Here is a 16,933-nt window from a genome sequence, read left to right as displayed (position 1 = left end):
AGGGCATTCGCTGTACCCACATCCTGCCATTGGATCGCCACATTGTGTACTGTGATTCGTCACTCTACAAAATATTTTTCAACTGTTCAGTCATCCAAATTTTATGCTCCTTACACCAAGAAAGGTGTCATTTGACATCTACTGGCATGATGTGTGGCTTATGAGCAGCCGCTCAACAATAAAATCCAAGTTTTCTCACCTCCTGCCTAACTGTCATAGTACTTTCAGTGGATCTGGATGCAGTTTGGAATTCCTGTGTGAGGGTCTGGATAGATGTCTGCCTATTACAAATTACAACCCTCTTCAACTGTTGGCGGTCTCTATCAGTCAACAGACAAGGTCAGCCTGTATGCTTTTGTGCTGTACATGTCCCTTCACGTTTCAACTTCACTATCACATTGGAAACAGTGGACCTAGGGATGTTTAGGAGTGTGGAAATCTTGCGTACAGGTGTATGACACAAGTGCCACCCAATCATCTGACCATGTTCGAAGTCCACAAGTTCTGCAGAGTGCCCCATTCAGCTCTCTCACGATGTCCAATGACTACTGAGGTCGTTGATATGGAGTACCTGACAGTAGGTGGCAGCACAATGCACCTAATATGAAAAACGTATGTTTTTGGTGGTGTCCAGATACTTTTGATCACATAGTGTAGGCAGTCATTTTTCCCTCACTCTGTTTGTGAGTGGAACAGGAAAGGAAATGACTAGTAATGAGTTACATGTCATATGGTGGCTTGCAGTACATGTTATGTAAATGTAGATGAAACAAATTTGTTGTCATCTAAGCAAACATTGAGGTAGTTTTCTTAAAACTATGACTGCAGTCACATAAGGGTGAAAACAGCAAGCAACAGAGGGAACTTAGGTGAAGTTTGAAAAAAAGAGTTATTATTCAGTTGGAAAAAATAAAAACTTGAAGGCCTGCTGGAAAAAATACATTGAAACTAATAGACATGTTTGGACAGGTATGTTATATGAGGTACAGCACACAATGAAGATGACATGGTGACATGGATTGGAAGGGGATGACAGGACAGAGAAAGGGAAAACTGTTTGGTGGAGGGTATGGGTCAGTTGGTTGATGGAGAATGAGACCAGGAGAATGACAGGAGCAAAGGATGTGTTGCAAAGACAACTCCCGTCTCCGTAGCTCAGAAAGTTGGTGGTGGACGGAAGGACCCAGATGGTCCAGATTGTAAGGCAGCCATTGAAATTGGGCTTGTTGCACTCAGCTGCATGTTGTACCACCGGGTGTTCAACTTTGTTATTGGCCACAGTTTGGAAGTGGCCAATCATTCTGGGGGACAGCTGGTTGGTTGTCATACTGACATAAAAAGCTGTACATTGATTGCAGTAGAAGTGGTATATGACATGGCTGCTTTCACAGGTGGTACTGTAGCAAGGGGTTGGTAGTGGGAGTTGCAGATGGATGGATCAGGATGTTCTGTAGGTTGGGTAGGTGAAGGAATACCCATTAGGAGGGATGGGAAGGATTTTGGGTAGAATGTCCTTTACTTCTAGGCTTGATGATAGATAATCAAAGCCCTGGTGAGGGAATGGTTCATTTGGTCTTCGGTGATATTAGGTGATGAGGCAGGACTCCTTTGTAGCTGTAGGAAATGGACTTGGGAGAGGTTCTGGAATGGCCCAGAGGACTTCAATAAGGATTGGAGGTTACATTGGACTTCTGAGATGGGTTCACTATGACAGAGCTTGTAGATGGAGGCATCAGACAGTTGTCTGTCACACAGCCACTGCAATTCTTGACTGAAAGTTGACTAGAGGATGGAAAGGGGGGGGGGGGGGGGACATCAGAATTAGGCTGGCTTTGGTTGAGGAATTGGCTGCAAGGAAGTGTGTCCACTGTAGAGACCAGGACAAGGAGAGTAGTTCTTTGACAAGTCCATTATGGTTAACCCTTGGCCACCTAATGTGTGTTCCAGATACACTACCACCTGACATCGCTCTTAGAGACCACTTGCATATTTTAAATGTGTTAAAATACTTTAAAATATTGCAATAAATTAAAGCCATGTCTTTGTTTTCATAATATTTTAATTGTAATACAGCTTCAAAATGTGCAAAAGTATACTTATATAATTCAAAAATCAACACTTAACAAAAGTTTACTCATTTTAGGCAAAATTGTAGGAACTTAAAAAATTTGAGATCTAGCAGTATAAATCCATGTAATATCAATATTCTTCCATATTTATGAAAAGTTCAATATATTATCCATAACATATAAGTCATTTTTGGCACATATTAATACAAGATTTTCAAAATTACAAAGCACAATCATTCATAAATTGCAGTGACACTCAACGCACATTTTTTGACTGAATTCAATGCAAATAGCATTCTTACCTGCAAAACATAAATAGACTGTTTTGTGTTTCTTTTTGGGGCCGAAAGTCCAGCATGTTTTCCTTTTTTAAAGTTTTCTGAAGCTTCAGTTGATAATGTACTGGGCATTTGATCCATTTTTAGAATTTGATTTATAATGCACTGAAGATCTCTTTTCAAGCCAAAACTATGCATGTGGTGTTTCAAGTGAGGCTTTATAAGGTCTTCTGCCAACTTTTTTTATGAAATTCAGGCATAGTCCTTCACTTGTGCGTGGTTCATGTTCCTAGCAGTGTACACATTTGTTGAAGATGTGCCAAGGATTCTATAAAATATTGCCACTGGCCTTCATTGAGTTTGCCTAGACATGGAGTAGATAGCACATTTCTGATGTAGACTGTCAATGCTGCCTTTTGTACTATTGTAAAATATGATCATTTCTAGTTTCTCCATATCTGAATCAATGGCCAGCGTATGATGCATGCTGGGTGAAACAAGAACACATTTATTTTGCTTTGGTACAAAAGACGTTAGTGTAACATCAGATGTAAAGCCAAAAGTGGCTGATCCAACTTCTCTATCATGCCTGGGAAGAAACACAGGTGGGATTTCATGCTTGTTTTTATTCATATCACCCACTAGTGTCAGTTGTTTTTGTTTTAGCACATTCAGTAGCTCCACTGATGTGAACCAATGACTGGTGGTCACATTTCTGTGTGTACCTTCTGTCAACATCACTGATGCACATGATTTTCAAACCATATTTGTGTGGTTTTTTTGGGCTGTACATTTTGAATTTGCACTTTACACAGAAAGCAACTGACATTTCATCAATGCAAGCATAGCTGCCAACGGAACAGATGTCTTTACAGTTCTGAATAACATTTCAAAAAGTTGCAATATAGGTGCAGCTAAATCAGTGCTGCGGCATTCAATTCAAGTATTTACATCATCAGACTGAAGATGGTTGAGCAGTACTTCAAACCTGTTCTTGCTCATAATACAGCAATATATTTCTCTGCCTGTGCCATCTTTGCTGTACCAGCATGTGTAATGTGTATGGTTTTATTTGAAAATGGCAATGTAGTACAGCATACCAATGAAGGCTTTCAATTCAGTTAAATCTACATCATGAACAACTGTTTCCCTTTGGTAATTTGATTGAGTTTATCTGATTTTTTGTTAATATGTTTTATTATTTCTCCCAATATACTTTCACAGAAAAATAAGCTCCACAAATCCAGAGGTTTTGTGTTTTCATGCAGAGCACCTTGACAATTATGTTTGAGTCCATGTGTGTGCTGTATGATGTTATGAAACATAGTCCTTGATCTTGAGACAGGAGGACAGGAAAACTAACAAAATCAGTTCTTACCGAAGTAGCTACGGTATGTTGCCACTGGAACATCATCATCAGAAGGTGAATCCTCCATCAGTGTCCCTAATGCCATTCTCTTGTTCCATGGGCTGAGGTTCAGGCCCATCACCTTTGTCTTCTCAATTGGACTGACGATTGTCTACAATGATATTATCCACTGGAACATCTTCTACATCACTGCAATCTTCATTCAGGAGTTCTGATGTGGATAATAAGTTTTGAGAATCTATGTCAGCTTCCTCTAACCATTGGACTATATTTTTCTCCATTTTGTCCATTTCAGACATTGTTACCCTACAAAAATAAAAAATATGTAATTTAACTAATGTTATATAACCTCCTGACATTGGTCACATGGTCCACATGCAAAAAAATGTTACCAAGTGTGCACACATCTGGAGCTGCCAAGGACATGGCACAAACTGGAGGGGGAAGGGAAAGAATATGTTGACTCACAATTGTGTCATGTGCGTAATAACAGAAAACATTTAAAAACAAAACCTCGCCAGTCTCTGAGACCAGTGTCAGGTGGTTAAGGGTTAAACATGGGTTTTGAATGAAGATGAGGCCTTTGGATAGGACTGAAACTTCTGTTGGATTCAGGTTTTTGGTGGAAAGGTTAACAAAAGTGTTCTATGTTTCTTTGGTTTCTGGAATTAGTGGAGTGGTGGGATGAAGTTTTGTAGGCTCTTGCAAATTTGAAAAAGGCAGCTAAGCAGGATCTGGGTGCTGAGAGGGGTTGATAAGGGGGTTCACTGTGGGTAGGATAGGTATTGATAGGTAGTAGTGTTCCAAAGTGGGAGTAGGATGTCAACTAATTGGACAATTTATGGAGGTGGCATCTGGAATATTCTTCCAGGCACTGTAGGGAAAGGGTTTCAATTTTGGAGACAGGGTGTATGTAGTTAGGATTGCTCAGTTATGAAATCTTGTGGAAGGAGCATAGGTGGTTCTGGGATGTGGTGGCATGGAGATGTGTTTCTGCAGTACCATGTTTGTGAGGAATAGCGACTGGTGAAGTCTGAAAAGATGAAGGTCATTGTGAAAGGACAGATGGCATTCAGAAAAGGGAATTTTTATGGTTAGGCAGTTGGTGAGGGGGAGTAGGGGCTGAAGGATCATTTAACACATAGGATGGGGAATTGGGATTTACTTAAGGAATACTTTCCTGAACTGGTGCAGATAGATAAAACAGGGTATGGTGCTAGAAAAACATGAAATAACTTGGGAAATGGACAAATGAAATTATTAAGTGTGTAAATGGAACAGGACAAAAAAGGTGAAAGTTTGGAGGATGAAAAGAATGGAAGAAATCTCTGTCCATATTAAACCCAAAATCACAACAGTATCTGCAATTTGATAGTTGTGGTCCCTTCAACAAAATCACACGCTTACAACCTGACCAACTCTGGATGGTGGATCTGAAATGATGAGAACTCCCCACCTAATTGTCCCACCATCCCCAAGAATCAGCTTCAGAGGAATACTCACCTCATTACCCAACTGGACTGGACTGGACTGGAACAGCCGAACCCTATCCTTCAACAAGGCTTTGATTATCTATCATCATGCCCATAAATGACGGACATCCAAACCAAGAACCCTACTACCCCTCCTAAAGTGGTATTCTTCATCCACCCAAACTACTCAATATCCTGGTCCATCTGTATGTCACTTCCACTCCCAACCCATTGCCACAGGTATCACATCCCTGTAGACGACACAGATACAGCACCTGTCCAATCAACCTATCAAGCACTTTCTTTTCCAGTTTTGTCACAGGCTTATTCCATCCCACAGAGGCAGAGCCACCAGTGTAAGCAGCCATGTCATACACCAACTCAGTTGCAATGACTGTACAGCTTTTTATGTCAGTATGTCAACCAACCATCTGTCCACCACAATAAATGGCCACTGCCAAACTGCTGCCAATAACTATGTTGATCACACAGTGGCACAACATCCAGCTGAGCACAACATGCTCAATTTCTACAGCTGCTTCACTACCTGCCACTGCATTAGATGTGTAGCCTGTAGACTTGCCACCACTCCCTCTCATATTCCTAGCCAAAAAACCTGCTGCCTCCACCTGACCCACTAGTTACCCACCCCCAAACCCCTTCCTGCCATCTCTGTCTCTCTCTATCAATCCCTCTCGATACAACTACCATTTTTCCCCTAAAGCTAGCAAGTTTTCTTTCTCTCTGATGTATGCTGTCGATGACTCAGTGCTTCTACTATTCAGTAAGTGGTCACTTTTACCCTACATTATTTAAATTTTACCAGGACTCCCCACATACTTATTTCCTAAAAAAAGAGAAATATATTAATATTCAACATGAAATTAAATGTTAGGAAATACTTTCTGAAAGTATTTGTTTGCCACACATCTTTATATAGAAGTGAGAAGTCATTGATAAACAGCACAGGCAAGGAGATAGTAGAAGTTTATGAGATGTGGTATTAGACAAAAATACTGCAGATTAGATGGGCATATTGTATAACTAATGAAGGAGTATAATCAAATAATGGAAAGTCTGAGATGGAATAACAAGAAATTAATGTGACCTGAGTGGCCATAGGCACAGCCACCATGAGTGTGAGTGTTGTGCATATCTCTGTGTGTGTGTGTGTGTTCTGCTTCTGAAGGGGGGACTTTTTTAGTCAAAATCTAAAAGTTTAGCAAGCCTTTTACTGTGTTTGCCTGCAACTCAATACCTTCTCTATGTGATGAGTAGCAATCCATCATATTAATAAAGAGATACTAAACTGAATTGAGGAGAAAAGAGCTTTATGGCACAGTTTGATTAAAAGATGGAATAGGTTAATAGGACACTTTTTGAGACATCAATGAATAGGTAATTTAATAATGGAAGGAAGCATAGGTTTGGGGGTTCTTAAATTCTTAAGTTTGTGGAGGAAGACTTAGGCTTGAATATATGAAGCTGGTTCAAATGGATGCTGAGTGTAGAGGTTATGCATGTATGAAAAACTTGCTAAAGATAAACTAGCAGAGAGAGGGCCAAATGAGTCTTCGAACTGATTTCCACAACAACAAAAAGGTTTCTTTTATTTCTTTGTGTTTACTGTACTTGTGAAACATGTAAAATAATTTATATTCTCTTTATGTGTCTTCAAAAAAGAATATAAAGTTTCCAGTGATGAAGTAATAAAGCAGATAACAGAAAGTATCAACAGTGAAGCTCAATACCCTGATAACTACACAAGTCTATAATTTATTTTGACCTGGCAAGGGCATGGAGATAGATTGTTTTCACGTCATTTGTGATCTGAGCTGTAATACTTTGTTAATGATTATTCTTTTTGCTTTGAACATTTAATGCAAGGAATTTTCCTTGAGGTGAATTTTATGACCTTTTTGGCATTCGTCTTTTATGATGAAGCAAATGCAACACAACTAACAAGAAATGTTTTTACTTTATCTACATGATTATAGTAGAGGAAAGCGCAGAAAGACAATTCTTAAATTGCTCCATGATTGTCAGTTTTAATAAGAGTGAGTTTTGCTGTAAATTTTACTATTTATCTTTGAAATGAGAAGCTGGGTGCTACCATTTATAATGATTGATATCAGGCAGTCACGAAATGTGACCAGCAAATGTGTTGATTAGTTATTTGATAAGACTCTGGACTTACATCCTGTTGAAGTATGGCTCAATTTCTTGCCTTGCCATCCTGATTCAGGCTGTTTGCCATTTCCACAAATCATACCATATGAATATAATGCTGAGGAATCAAAACAATATATTGGTACACTGAATACTGTATCTGAAGTCATATAGCTATACTATACTGAAATGAATGTTAAAATACTTTATTGCCATGTTAAAACATAAGCCAGGCCACATGATGCCATGGTTGTTTCAAGTGTGATACAGAAACTTTGCTAGGAAGCCCTTATACTTCCTCCATACAATCCCAGTCTCTTCTCATCCAAATTTCATATTTTTGGAGCCATGAAGAAAGACATTTGTGGCATTGATTTGCTTCAGACAAAGAGGTGCACACCTGGGTACAAGCAGAGTTTGTAGCATAATGCTGATTCATTCACCTGTCATAATACCTTTTAGGTATGACCAAATTCTAGCACTAGTCTTCTGCCCTAAAGTATCTAAATTTGGACAAAGTGAAGAAGGAGTAACTGAATTAATTGTACATAGTTTTGTGATGTGAAGTTTTGGTGGTAATCTCCCAGGCTGCTGCTTCTTCTTCTTCTTGTGCAAGCTTGTAAAAATAGGTTATGGTAGCAGGTTTAAGTCTGACATTTGCCTTTAAATAGATCGTCTTGGTCATGATGTCATTTTCTACCAGAAGGTTTAACTCCAGATTCTATTACACTTTCATAGATGATTACAATATTCCCATATATTAGTGATGAGAACAATTTATAGAGCAACCTTCAACACACATCCACTTCCTAGCATCCCTGACAACCAAATACATCATCTGCATTGATATGTCAAAGAACTTTTAGAACCTCCAGGTTCAGGCTGGAGTTGTTATTTTGGTTTTAGTTTACATGTTTCTGAGATAGGTTAATACCATCACAAAAATTAGAAAAATATGAAACATTAATTATTTATGGGAATATGTTTATATTGTGTTAAAAATGGTACATTTAATTTGATTTGAGCATGTTTTCCACTATTGATTGTGAAACTTGTGTTTTGCAGTTTTGTGTTTGTGTACAAACTGTTTACATCTGTTTTATGTCCATATCAGGCTTTACAAATAATAAAAGTAAGTTTGGTGTGAACAGTTTTGTGAGTCAACTATCCTTTTGAATTCAAAATCATGATTCAATTTTCATTTTTCAAATTTGGCTATTTTTTGTTAGGGATAGAATTGACAAAAACTATGAAGCTTTTCAGTGTCTCTGGTCTCCTAAGTTTTTGAATGAGACATAAAGTTCCAGCAGGTAATATAATCAACAATTTAACATTATTGCACAATTTGTAACTTTCATCTTTTGGTTTGTTACTGAAATTAACGTGTCTATTTCTATTACATTAACACTCAGAGATTCATTTACATTTAATAGGCATTTTGTCTGTTTCAAAATTTATGTTTTCTCAGTAAGTGTGCAGTTGCAAATTTGGTTGTGTCTACATTGAAGATAATTTTTGATAAGCTGTAAATGGCTACATTTGTTATCTGTCAAAATATTGTGTGAAGAGTTTGAACCAAGACTTGTATCTTCTTAAGATTGTAAAGATGACCTAGAAAGCTTTAATGAATCTACCAATACCACATCCATAATTTTACAGTAGGCAACTGCAAACATTTTTCCATGAAGGCATCAACCATCTTGTCTCACAGTGAGATAAATGTATTAACAGATATGGCAGTTACTTTTGAAATAATAAACAGTTTACTTACTTTTCCCCATCTGCCTTGTTTTAATTTGACTGCCCTTATATACAACTCCTCATACTTTGTGCTAACCAAGAACTGCAGTTGTAAAAATCAGAAAACTATACTTACATCCTTATGTCCTCCATCACCTTCAGATTAGTCATATCAGGTGTGTATGCAATGATACCAGCATTGTTACCAATTTTGGAAGCACTCCTGGTAGTCCACAGGGTGAAGTTCAGGACCCATTGTATTTCCACATGGATGTCTTCAGTTGAGTCAAAATGCCACCTTTTCAATGTGATTTTTATCTCCAGGAACAGGTGGACTTCACATGGGGCTAGGTTAGGTGAGTAGGGAGGGTGGGGGTCTGTTGCCGTATTGTTTTTGGCCAGGAATTCCTTCACAATGAGTGAGGTGTGTGCGGGTGGATTGTCATGGTGCATGGGTACATTGTCTTTGTCACTAACCAGTCTTTCTTCTTCCACAACTCTGGCTGGAATGTCATACTGCTACTGGTTTGACCAGTACAATGAAATTCTTGTAGTTGGGCATTAATCAAGGGAAACAAACAAAATGTACTAGCTTATCACATGAAACTCTCCCTTAGTTACACAAAATGTTCTAATATGTCCCATTGATTATGTGTCATTAGGTTGTAATTGTTGATGACTGTTTATTAGAATTGCTACTGAGTGGCTCCCGGAACACTCTTCTGAGGTTAAACACTTCCACTGGCCACCAAACTCTCCAGACATAAAGATTACTGAACATATCTGGGATGCCTTGCAACATGCTGCATGCTGTTCAGAAGTGATCTCCAACCCCCCCCCCCCCCCCCCCCCTACTCTTACGGATTTATGGACAGGACTCTTGGTGTCAGTTCCCTCCAGCACAACTTCAGACATTAGTCATATCCATGCCACATTGTGTTGCAGCATTTTTACGGGCTCACGGGGACCCATACACAATATTATAGCAGTGTACCAGTTTCTTTGGCTCTTTGTGTTGCAGTGTGGCACACTGAAAAGACTGCTATATATTTTTGGTTTTGCCCAAAAGGTCTTCTTCTGAAGTAGAAAACACACTCACATCCATACAAGTACTACTCAAACACACATGACCACTTCCTTTGGCCACAGTGGCCAGTTGTGAATTAGACAATCCATCACAAATTGACCCCTTCTGTACAGCCATCTTCTAATGGATAATGGGGCAGCAGTTCTTTTATTAATGTGCTGCAATCAGATGCACATGTGAATGCTGAGATATGCAGGAGATATGGTGATGATGTCCATTGAAAGTGTGATCATCCTATGTTGCAGAGTGGTCTGAAGATGGTGAATTTTCTCACTGAAACCATTTGCAGTTAAATAAAACTAATACACAGCACAGATACTGTTATTGTTGCTACACATAAATTCATTTTTGTTATTAGCTGCATTAGGGAGAGTATGAATTGGCACATATGTTGGCAGTCCCTAAGCTCTTGAAGAGGATCCAGTTTTATACTCTGTTCTTACTGTCTGCTTCCATAGAATAAATACTTTTATTTTTGTAACTGCTGTGCCCTAGAAAATTATGTCACATGATAGTATTGGGTAAAAGTATGGAAATTATGTTAGCAATATTCTCTGCAGGTTAATACAATGCAAGAAGTTTCTAATTATTTCCCAAGAGTGATGTACTCTGAAAAGTTTACGAAAATTAGTTCTAACATGGAAATGAAGTATTTTCTAGCCATGTATGTTTAGCATAATTGTGTGTGAAAAAAGTATCCTCAAAGTTTGACTACATCTTTTTGTTGCACCCTGCATTGTATAAAAATTATTAAATGAATAATGAACTAGGAAGGATAGCTTTAGAATATGAAAGCCTTACTGAGGTCATTAACTGCACCTGCTTGTAACAGGCATTACTAGTAATAGACATGTGTTGCAGAATGATAAATAAGGGAGGGAAAAATGTTATACAATGTCTTATGTTGCTGCATAATTCATTATGAGTGTATCTGTTTCAGGTGCTAAGCAGAAGTTATTCACAGCATTTTCAGCAACTAAAAACTGGAAGCAATTAATGAGTGTGAAATCACCATATGGCTCTTTATCAGCCCTTAATGGAATGACATTCATAACTATAGGATGGGTGATGGTCTCACACAGATATATCATTGGCTCAACCATACCAAGTGACAATGGTAACACTTTCATGAATATGGTAAATATAATTACAAACATAAAAATGCATTTAATGATAAACAACTGCTTAACAATTTTACAGATTACACATTTCACTTTAGCTTATTTACCTACTTTCACTTCTACATACACAGGGTACGTGAGAAAAGTAATGAGAAAACTAACAAAGTTTTTATTTGTTATCAAATAACAACATTGTCCTCTTCAAAGCAGTTGCCTCCAGCAGCTATACACCAATGGAGTGGTTGTACACCCTCTCAGTAGCAGCACTAGAAGGTTTTAACTGGTAGGCCTTTAACATATCAGCCACATTCTTCTGAATGTTCTCCAAAGACCCAAAATGACGTCCTTTTAAGACATTTTTCAATTTCGGGAAAAGAAAAAGCCACAGGGACAAGATCAGGTGAATAGGGGGACTGTGGAATGACAGAAATGGCTTTCGAGGTCAAAAACTCTATAACTGAAGTGGCCATGTGATATGGGGTATTGTCATAATGTGGAATCCACTTTTCTGCATTGTCCAGTCTCACTAAATTCTACTCTTTTCCTGAGCCCTTCAAGGAAAAATCAATATTGTTTCAATTTTTTATTTGCTCATTGGAGCTTTCTTCAGTCAGGAGGTGTCACAGAGTGCCACTCCTGACTTTGCCACTATGTCTCAGGGTTGTACAAAAAAATTCAGGATTCATCATCTATTATCACATGACTGCACTATTCATGGTAATTGGCAATTGTCTCAAGAGTATAAACACACACATTTCTTCAACTGTCCTTCTGTGTGTTGTGAGTTTTTTTGCCACCATTTTTATTTATTTATTTATTTATTTATTTATTTGGCACAAACCTTTCATATGTGCAAAACTTTGACCGGAACTCAATGTACAATGAAAGTGATTAAGTTTAACAGGTCAACCATCATAATTTTTGCTGAACATTGGTCTGATATCTCAAGAGCATGCACATATTTGACATTTTCAATACATTGCCAGCAACCATTAAAAACTTGGTTTCAGATAAAGCAGGGTTTAAACAGAGTTTGGAAGACTTTTTGATAGGCAACTGCTTCTACTCCATAGATGAATGTCTCAACACAGACTATTAAGCCATCTTAAGTAAAATATCTGTTGGATTTCAGTTTTGACAACACTTGGTCACAGCAGTCAAGTTAGGTATTTTGTGTATGATAAATTAATTAATACTGCATAACTGTGAATATTAGCTGTTCCAGTTTACTGTGTTATATTAACGTATATTGACTATCTCCTGACAAATGATCAGGATAGTAAGTATTATATTCAAATGTTTTATGTTTTTGTGTTATACTTTCTGACATGTTCCACACCCATGAGAATCATCTCATTTTTTGGGTCTATGGACTGTAAACTGAATCTAATCAAATCTAATCTAATCCCTGAGCAAAGTTTATCTTCAATATGTTCTTGGCCTTCAAAAAATGATTTGTACCAGCAAAAAACTTGTGTTCTCCATGAAGAATGTTCCCCATAGGCCTGTTTCAACTTTTCAGAGGTCACACTCACAGGTTCCCCAGTTTAACACAAAAATTAATGGCATAACATTGCTCCAAATTCCACTGTTCCATTTTTGTGACACACAAAAAAACCACAGCTTCACTGATGGCACTCTCAGAAGTGATGTGTTGGCTGTATGGAGCTCAAACTCAGACTGCACATTTGGAAGGTATCAACAAACTAGGCTACACAAGTATAACAACAGACTGTTGCCAGATTGCTCGCAGTGTTGTGGTATTCACTACTTTTCTCACACATCTCGAACTTCTAAATACTCTGTAAACCACTGTAAAGGGGCTGAAAGACAGACTTCACCTTGTATCACATCTAAGAGCCTCTTCCTGTTCTATTGCATAGACCACAGAAATAATGTGAAGTTAATTGGCTTTGTGTGCAGTGTAATCAGTCTGATGGTGTCATCATGTTCCTTTGGAAGCATTATTTAGAGGGTTGTAATATATTCCTAAATTCCTCCCATAATGTTGGCTCTTGAAAAAAATTTAAGTAATTTAAACAGTGTACTATCAAGTCAGCACAAGGTCCCAATACTTTGGTTGGTGTATAACAGCAGCAAGAAAAATTACTGCTTTTCAGTGACCTAATGATTTTTTTTATCTGTAACAGATGAATAAGCAAACCTGGTGTCTGCTGGCTGACCATGCACTATTTGATTAAATGAATCTAATGGCTCTGTATCTGATGATCCAGTTTTTGTCACTGCCTTTTTTACTACGGTTGTTACAAAGTATAAATTTGAATTTACTGACTAATGATTTGCATCAAACATTATCTCTCTTGCAGTTACTGTCATTAGAGAGACAAATATCATTAATCTTACTCAATTCATTCATTCCATTCCAAATTATGCTTAAAATTTCATTTTTTTTCATGAATTTTTTGTTATGCATAATGCACGGACAAAGGCTGTATCGGGACACTTGTGTGCTTCTTTAAGTCTTATCAGAGCTAATCCACTACATTAAGTATAGCTTTCTCTTCTTAGCTCAAGTTACTTTGATCTCGGATATTAGCTACTCTTTGTGTCAACTTCCACTGTACTCGTCGCTGTCCCATTGCTGCAGAAAACTGGGTTCACAGTGTTTAATGAGTATTTTTAAGAATTCTCATATACTTTGTGCTGTAGGTGAACTTCTACACATTGTTTATCCAATAAATTCTCTCTGAATAATGTCACTGAGTCAGCATTTATGATTCTGTGAACTGTATTTTTCCTTTATTAGCTAGACCTGACTGCTGGATGTAGTTTATTACTGTCATTTGACCATCAGGTGCAGATAAGTCATTTATTGTTGAGCTCACACCTATTTCATGAAATATAGTTGCATTTAGAAATAAAATACTAATTACCACTCTGTTGCATCCTTTTGTTCTTGTTGGGAATGAAAGCAATATTGAAATCTTCACATACGAGGAATTTCCACTTACAGTATTCTACCAAATCTTTCTAGTTTTTTCTCTGACTGCTTTATGAAATTTAAAAGTTTTCTTATTGAGGGACTGTACACTATCAGCACCATTGTCTTGTATCTTTTCATGTCAATTAATGAGCCACGGAACTCAAAGAGCTGTTCAGCACAGCACTAATTTAGGCCTATGGACTGGAACTTTATTCCACATTTTATAGATGTAGCCACTTCTCTTTTCCTTATATTATGCTTACTGTAAACTGGTATTGCAATAAGAACAAAGTAGATGAAGTTAAAGGATACAGTTACCTAGGTAGCAAAATAACTCCTGATGGACGAAGTGCTTGGATTAAAAAGGGTGTAAGACAGGGATGTAACCTTTTGCCCCTACTGTTCAATCTGTAGATTGAAGAAGCAGTGACGGAAATAAAAGAAAGGTTCAGGACTGGAATTAACATTCAAGTTGAAAGGATATCAATGATATGATATACTAATGACATTGCTATCCTGAGTGAAAGTGAAGAAGATTTACAGGATATGCTGAACGGAATGAACAGTCTAAAGAGTACAGAATATGGAGTGGGAGTAAATTGAAGAAAGAAAAAAGTAATGGGAAGTAGCAGAAATGAGAACAGTGAGAAACTTAACATCAGGATTGATGGTGTCAAAGTAGATGAAGTTAAGGAATTCTGCTACCCAGGCAGCAAAATAACCAATGACAGACAAAGCATAGAGGATATAAAAAGCAGACACTGGCAAAAATTGTATCCCAACCAAGAGAAGCCTATTAGTATTAAACATGTACCTTAATCTGAGGAAGAATTTTCTGAGAATTTTTGAGCACAGCATTGTATGGTTGTGAAACATGGACTGTGGAAAAAATGGAATGGAAGAGAATCGAAGTATTTGAGATGTGGTGCTACAGAAGAATGTTGAAAATTAGGTGGACTGATAAGGTAGGGAATGAAGATGTCCTCTGGAGAATTGGTAGGGAAAGGAATATATGGAAAACACTGACAAGAAGAAGGGGCAGGATGACAGGATATCTGTCATGACACAAAGTCATATCCTCAATTATACTAAAGGGAGCTATAGAGGGTAAAAACTCTAGAGGAAGACAGAGATTGGAATACATCCAGCAAATAATTGAGGATGTAGGTTGCAATTGCTACTCTGAAATGAAAAGTTTGGCACAGCAGAGGAATTTGTGGTGGGCCACATTAGACCAGTCAGAAGACTGATGACAAAAAAATGTGGTACCAACATGCATCCATGTAGCTGCATCTGTTCAGTCTTTGTATGTTCCAAATGGTACAAAGCATATGTACAAACTCTTTAATTTTTCAGTCTTCGTGATATGAGAAGCTCTTGTTTCTTATTTCATGATTTATGAAGGGGGAAAAGGGCTAAGGAGTGAACTGAAGTTTGTATTAGGGAGGGCGTTTGATGAGGCTATGGCATTCTTTTTTGGGGAACAAATGCACAATATATGAACACAATTTTCAAACTCCAGAAAAGAGCCACAAGAATAATAACCAAAAGTAGTAGTTGAGTTCATTGTAAAGATCTGTTCAAAACCTGGGGATTTTAACTGCTCTTTGTGAATTCGTTTACCAGTCAGTTGTACATATCAAAAATAACATTGGTAATTACTGCACAAACAGCTCTGTCCATGCCCATGGAACAAGAGCTAGACTCAACTTACATTTACCAAGAAAAATTAACATAAAACAGCATTTTCTACCAAGAAATAAAACTGTACAATAAATTACCAAAAGAGATTAAAGAAATTGTAAAAATATCCTTATTTAAAAAGACAGCTAAAAAGTACCTGTTATGCAACACACTTTATACATTTTAGGATTACTTAGATAAAACAGATTAGGAGTTTGGTAAAAAAAATGTTATACAAATAAATAATAATAATGATTATAACACATCCAATATTCCACATAACACCTTCACACTATGTTTTTTTTTCCTTTTCTAGAAAAACTTACCCCATGCTATGCATAGCACAATACTAACACCTCTTCCTCTTTCTGAGCTCAACAACTCACTCATTATAGAGGAATGCTGACTCAGTTTTTCAGGACAGCAAATGGGAAGTTGCAGTACAGAAAATGGTCCAGAGGTCACCAGTGTGTGTGTGTGTGTGTGTGTGTGTGTGTGTGTGTATTGAGTGAAGTGTTATGAAACAATGTGTTATAGTGTGTGCAGTGACTGATAGTTAGATATGAGTGAACAGTGTGGCATTACATTATTTAATAAGTTATTTGTAAAAAAAGTGTTATATATGAGGAGTAAATCTAATGATTGTCACTAACTAGAAGTCTGTAAATCTATGTGGATATGAATTAGCTTATTTTAAATTGGTCTAAACTTGTAAATACTTTGACATGTCCTATATCCTTGTAAAAAGAGATCTATGAATGAATAAAGCTACTACTACTAGTCTGTTAGTCTGTGCAGATATAGTAGCCATGATGCTACAGTGGTGTAGTGGTTAGCACATCTGCATAGTAAGCAGCAGATCTGGGTTCATGTCCTGGCCATGGTATAAATTTTAATTCATTACTTCAACTTCCATCCTTATCGAAGATAAAGTTGAGACTTGTATGTGTCCAGTAAAATCAATAGATCAGCTATGCCTGAGCGACAGGCAGAATTCCCCC

The 16,933-nt window shown here is 37.5% G+C and overlaps 1 protein-coding gene across 1 annotated transcript in view; it reads left to right on the top strand.

The window, feature by feature from the left end:
- LOC124775555 (nose resistant to fluoxetine protein 6-like) overlaps nucleotides 1-16,933 on the top strand; it is a 153,157-nt gene that overhangs the window by 9,834 nt on the left and 126,390 nt on the right. The window contains exon 3 of the mRNA XM_047250384.1: nucleotides 11,125-11,321. Within this exon, the coding sequence (XP_047106340.1) occupies nucleotides 11,125-11,321 (197 nt within the window). The remainder of the gene's footprint in view (nucleotides 1-11,124; nucleotides 11,322-16,933) is intronic.

Source organism: Schistocerca piceifrons, chromosome 2, assembly GCF_021461385.2.
Source record: "Schistocerca piceifrons isolate TAMUIC-IGC-003096 chromosome 2, iqSchPice1.1, whole genome shotgun sequence".
Classification (NCBI taxonomy): domain Eukaryota; kingdom Metazoa; phylum Arthropoda; class Insecta; order Orthoptera; family Acrididae; genus Schistocerca; species Schistocerca piceifrons.
Note: the sequence above shows the minus strand (reverse complement) of the source record. Positions and strands in the feature narration are given on the sequence as shown.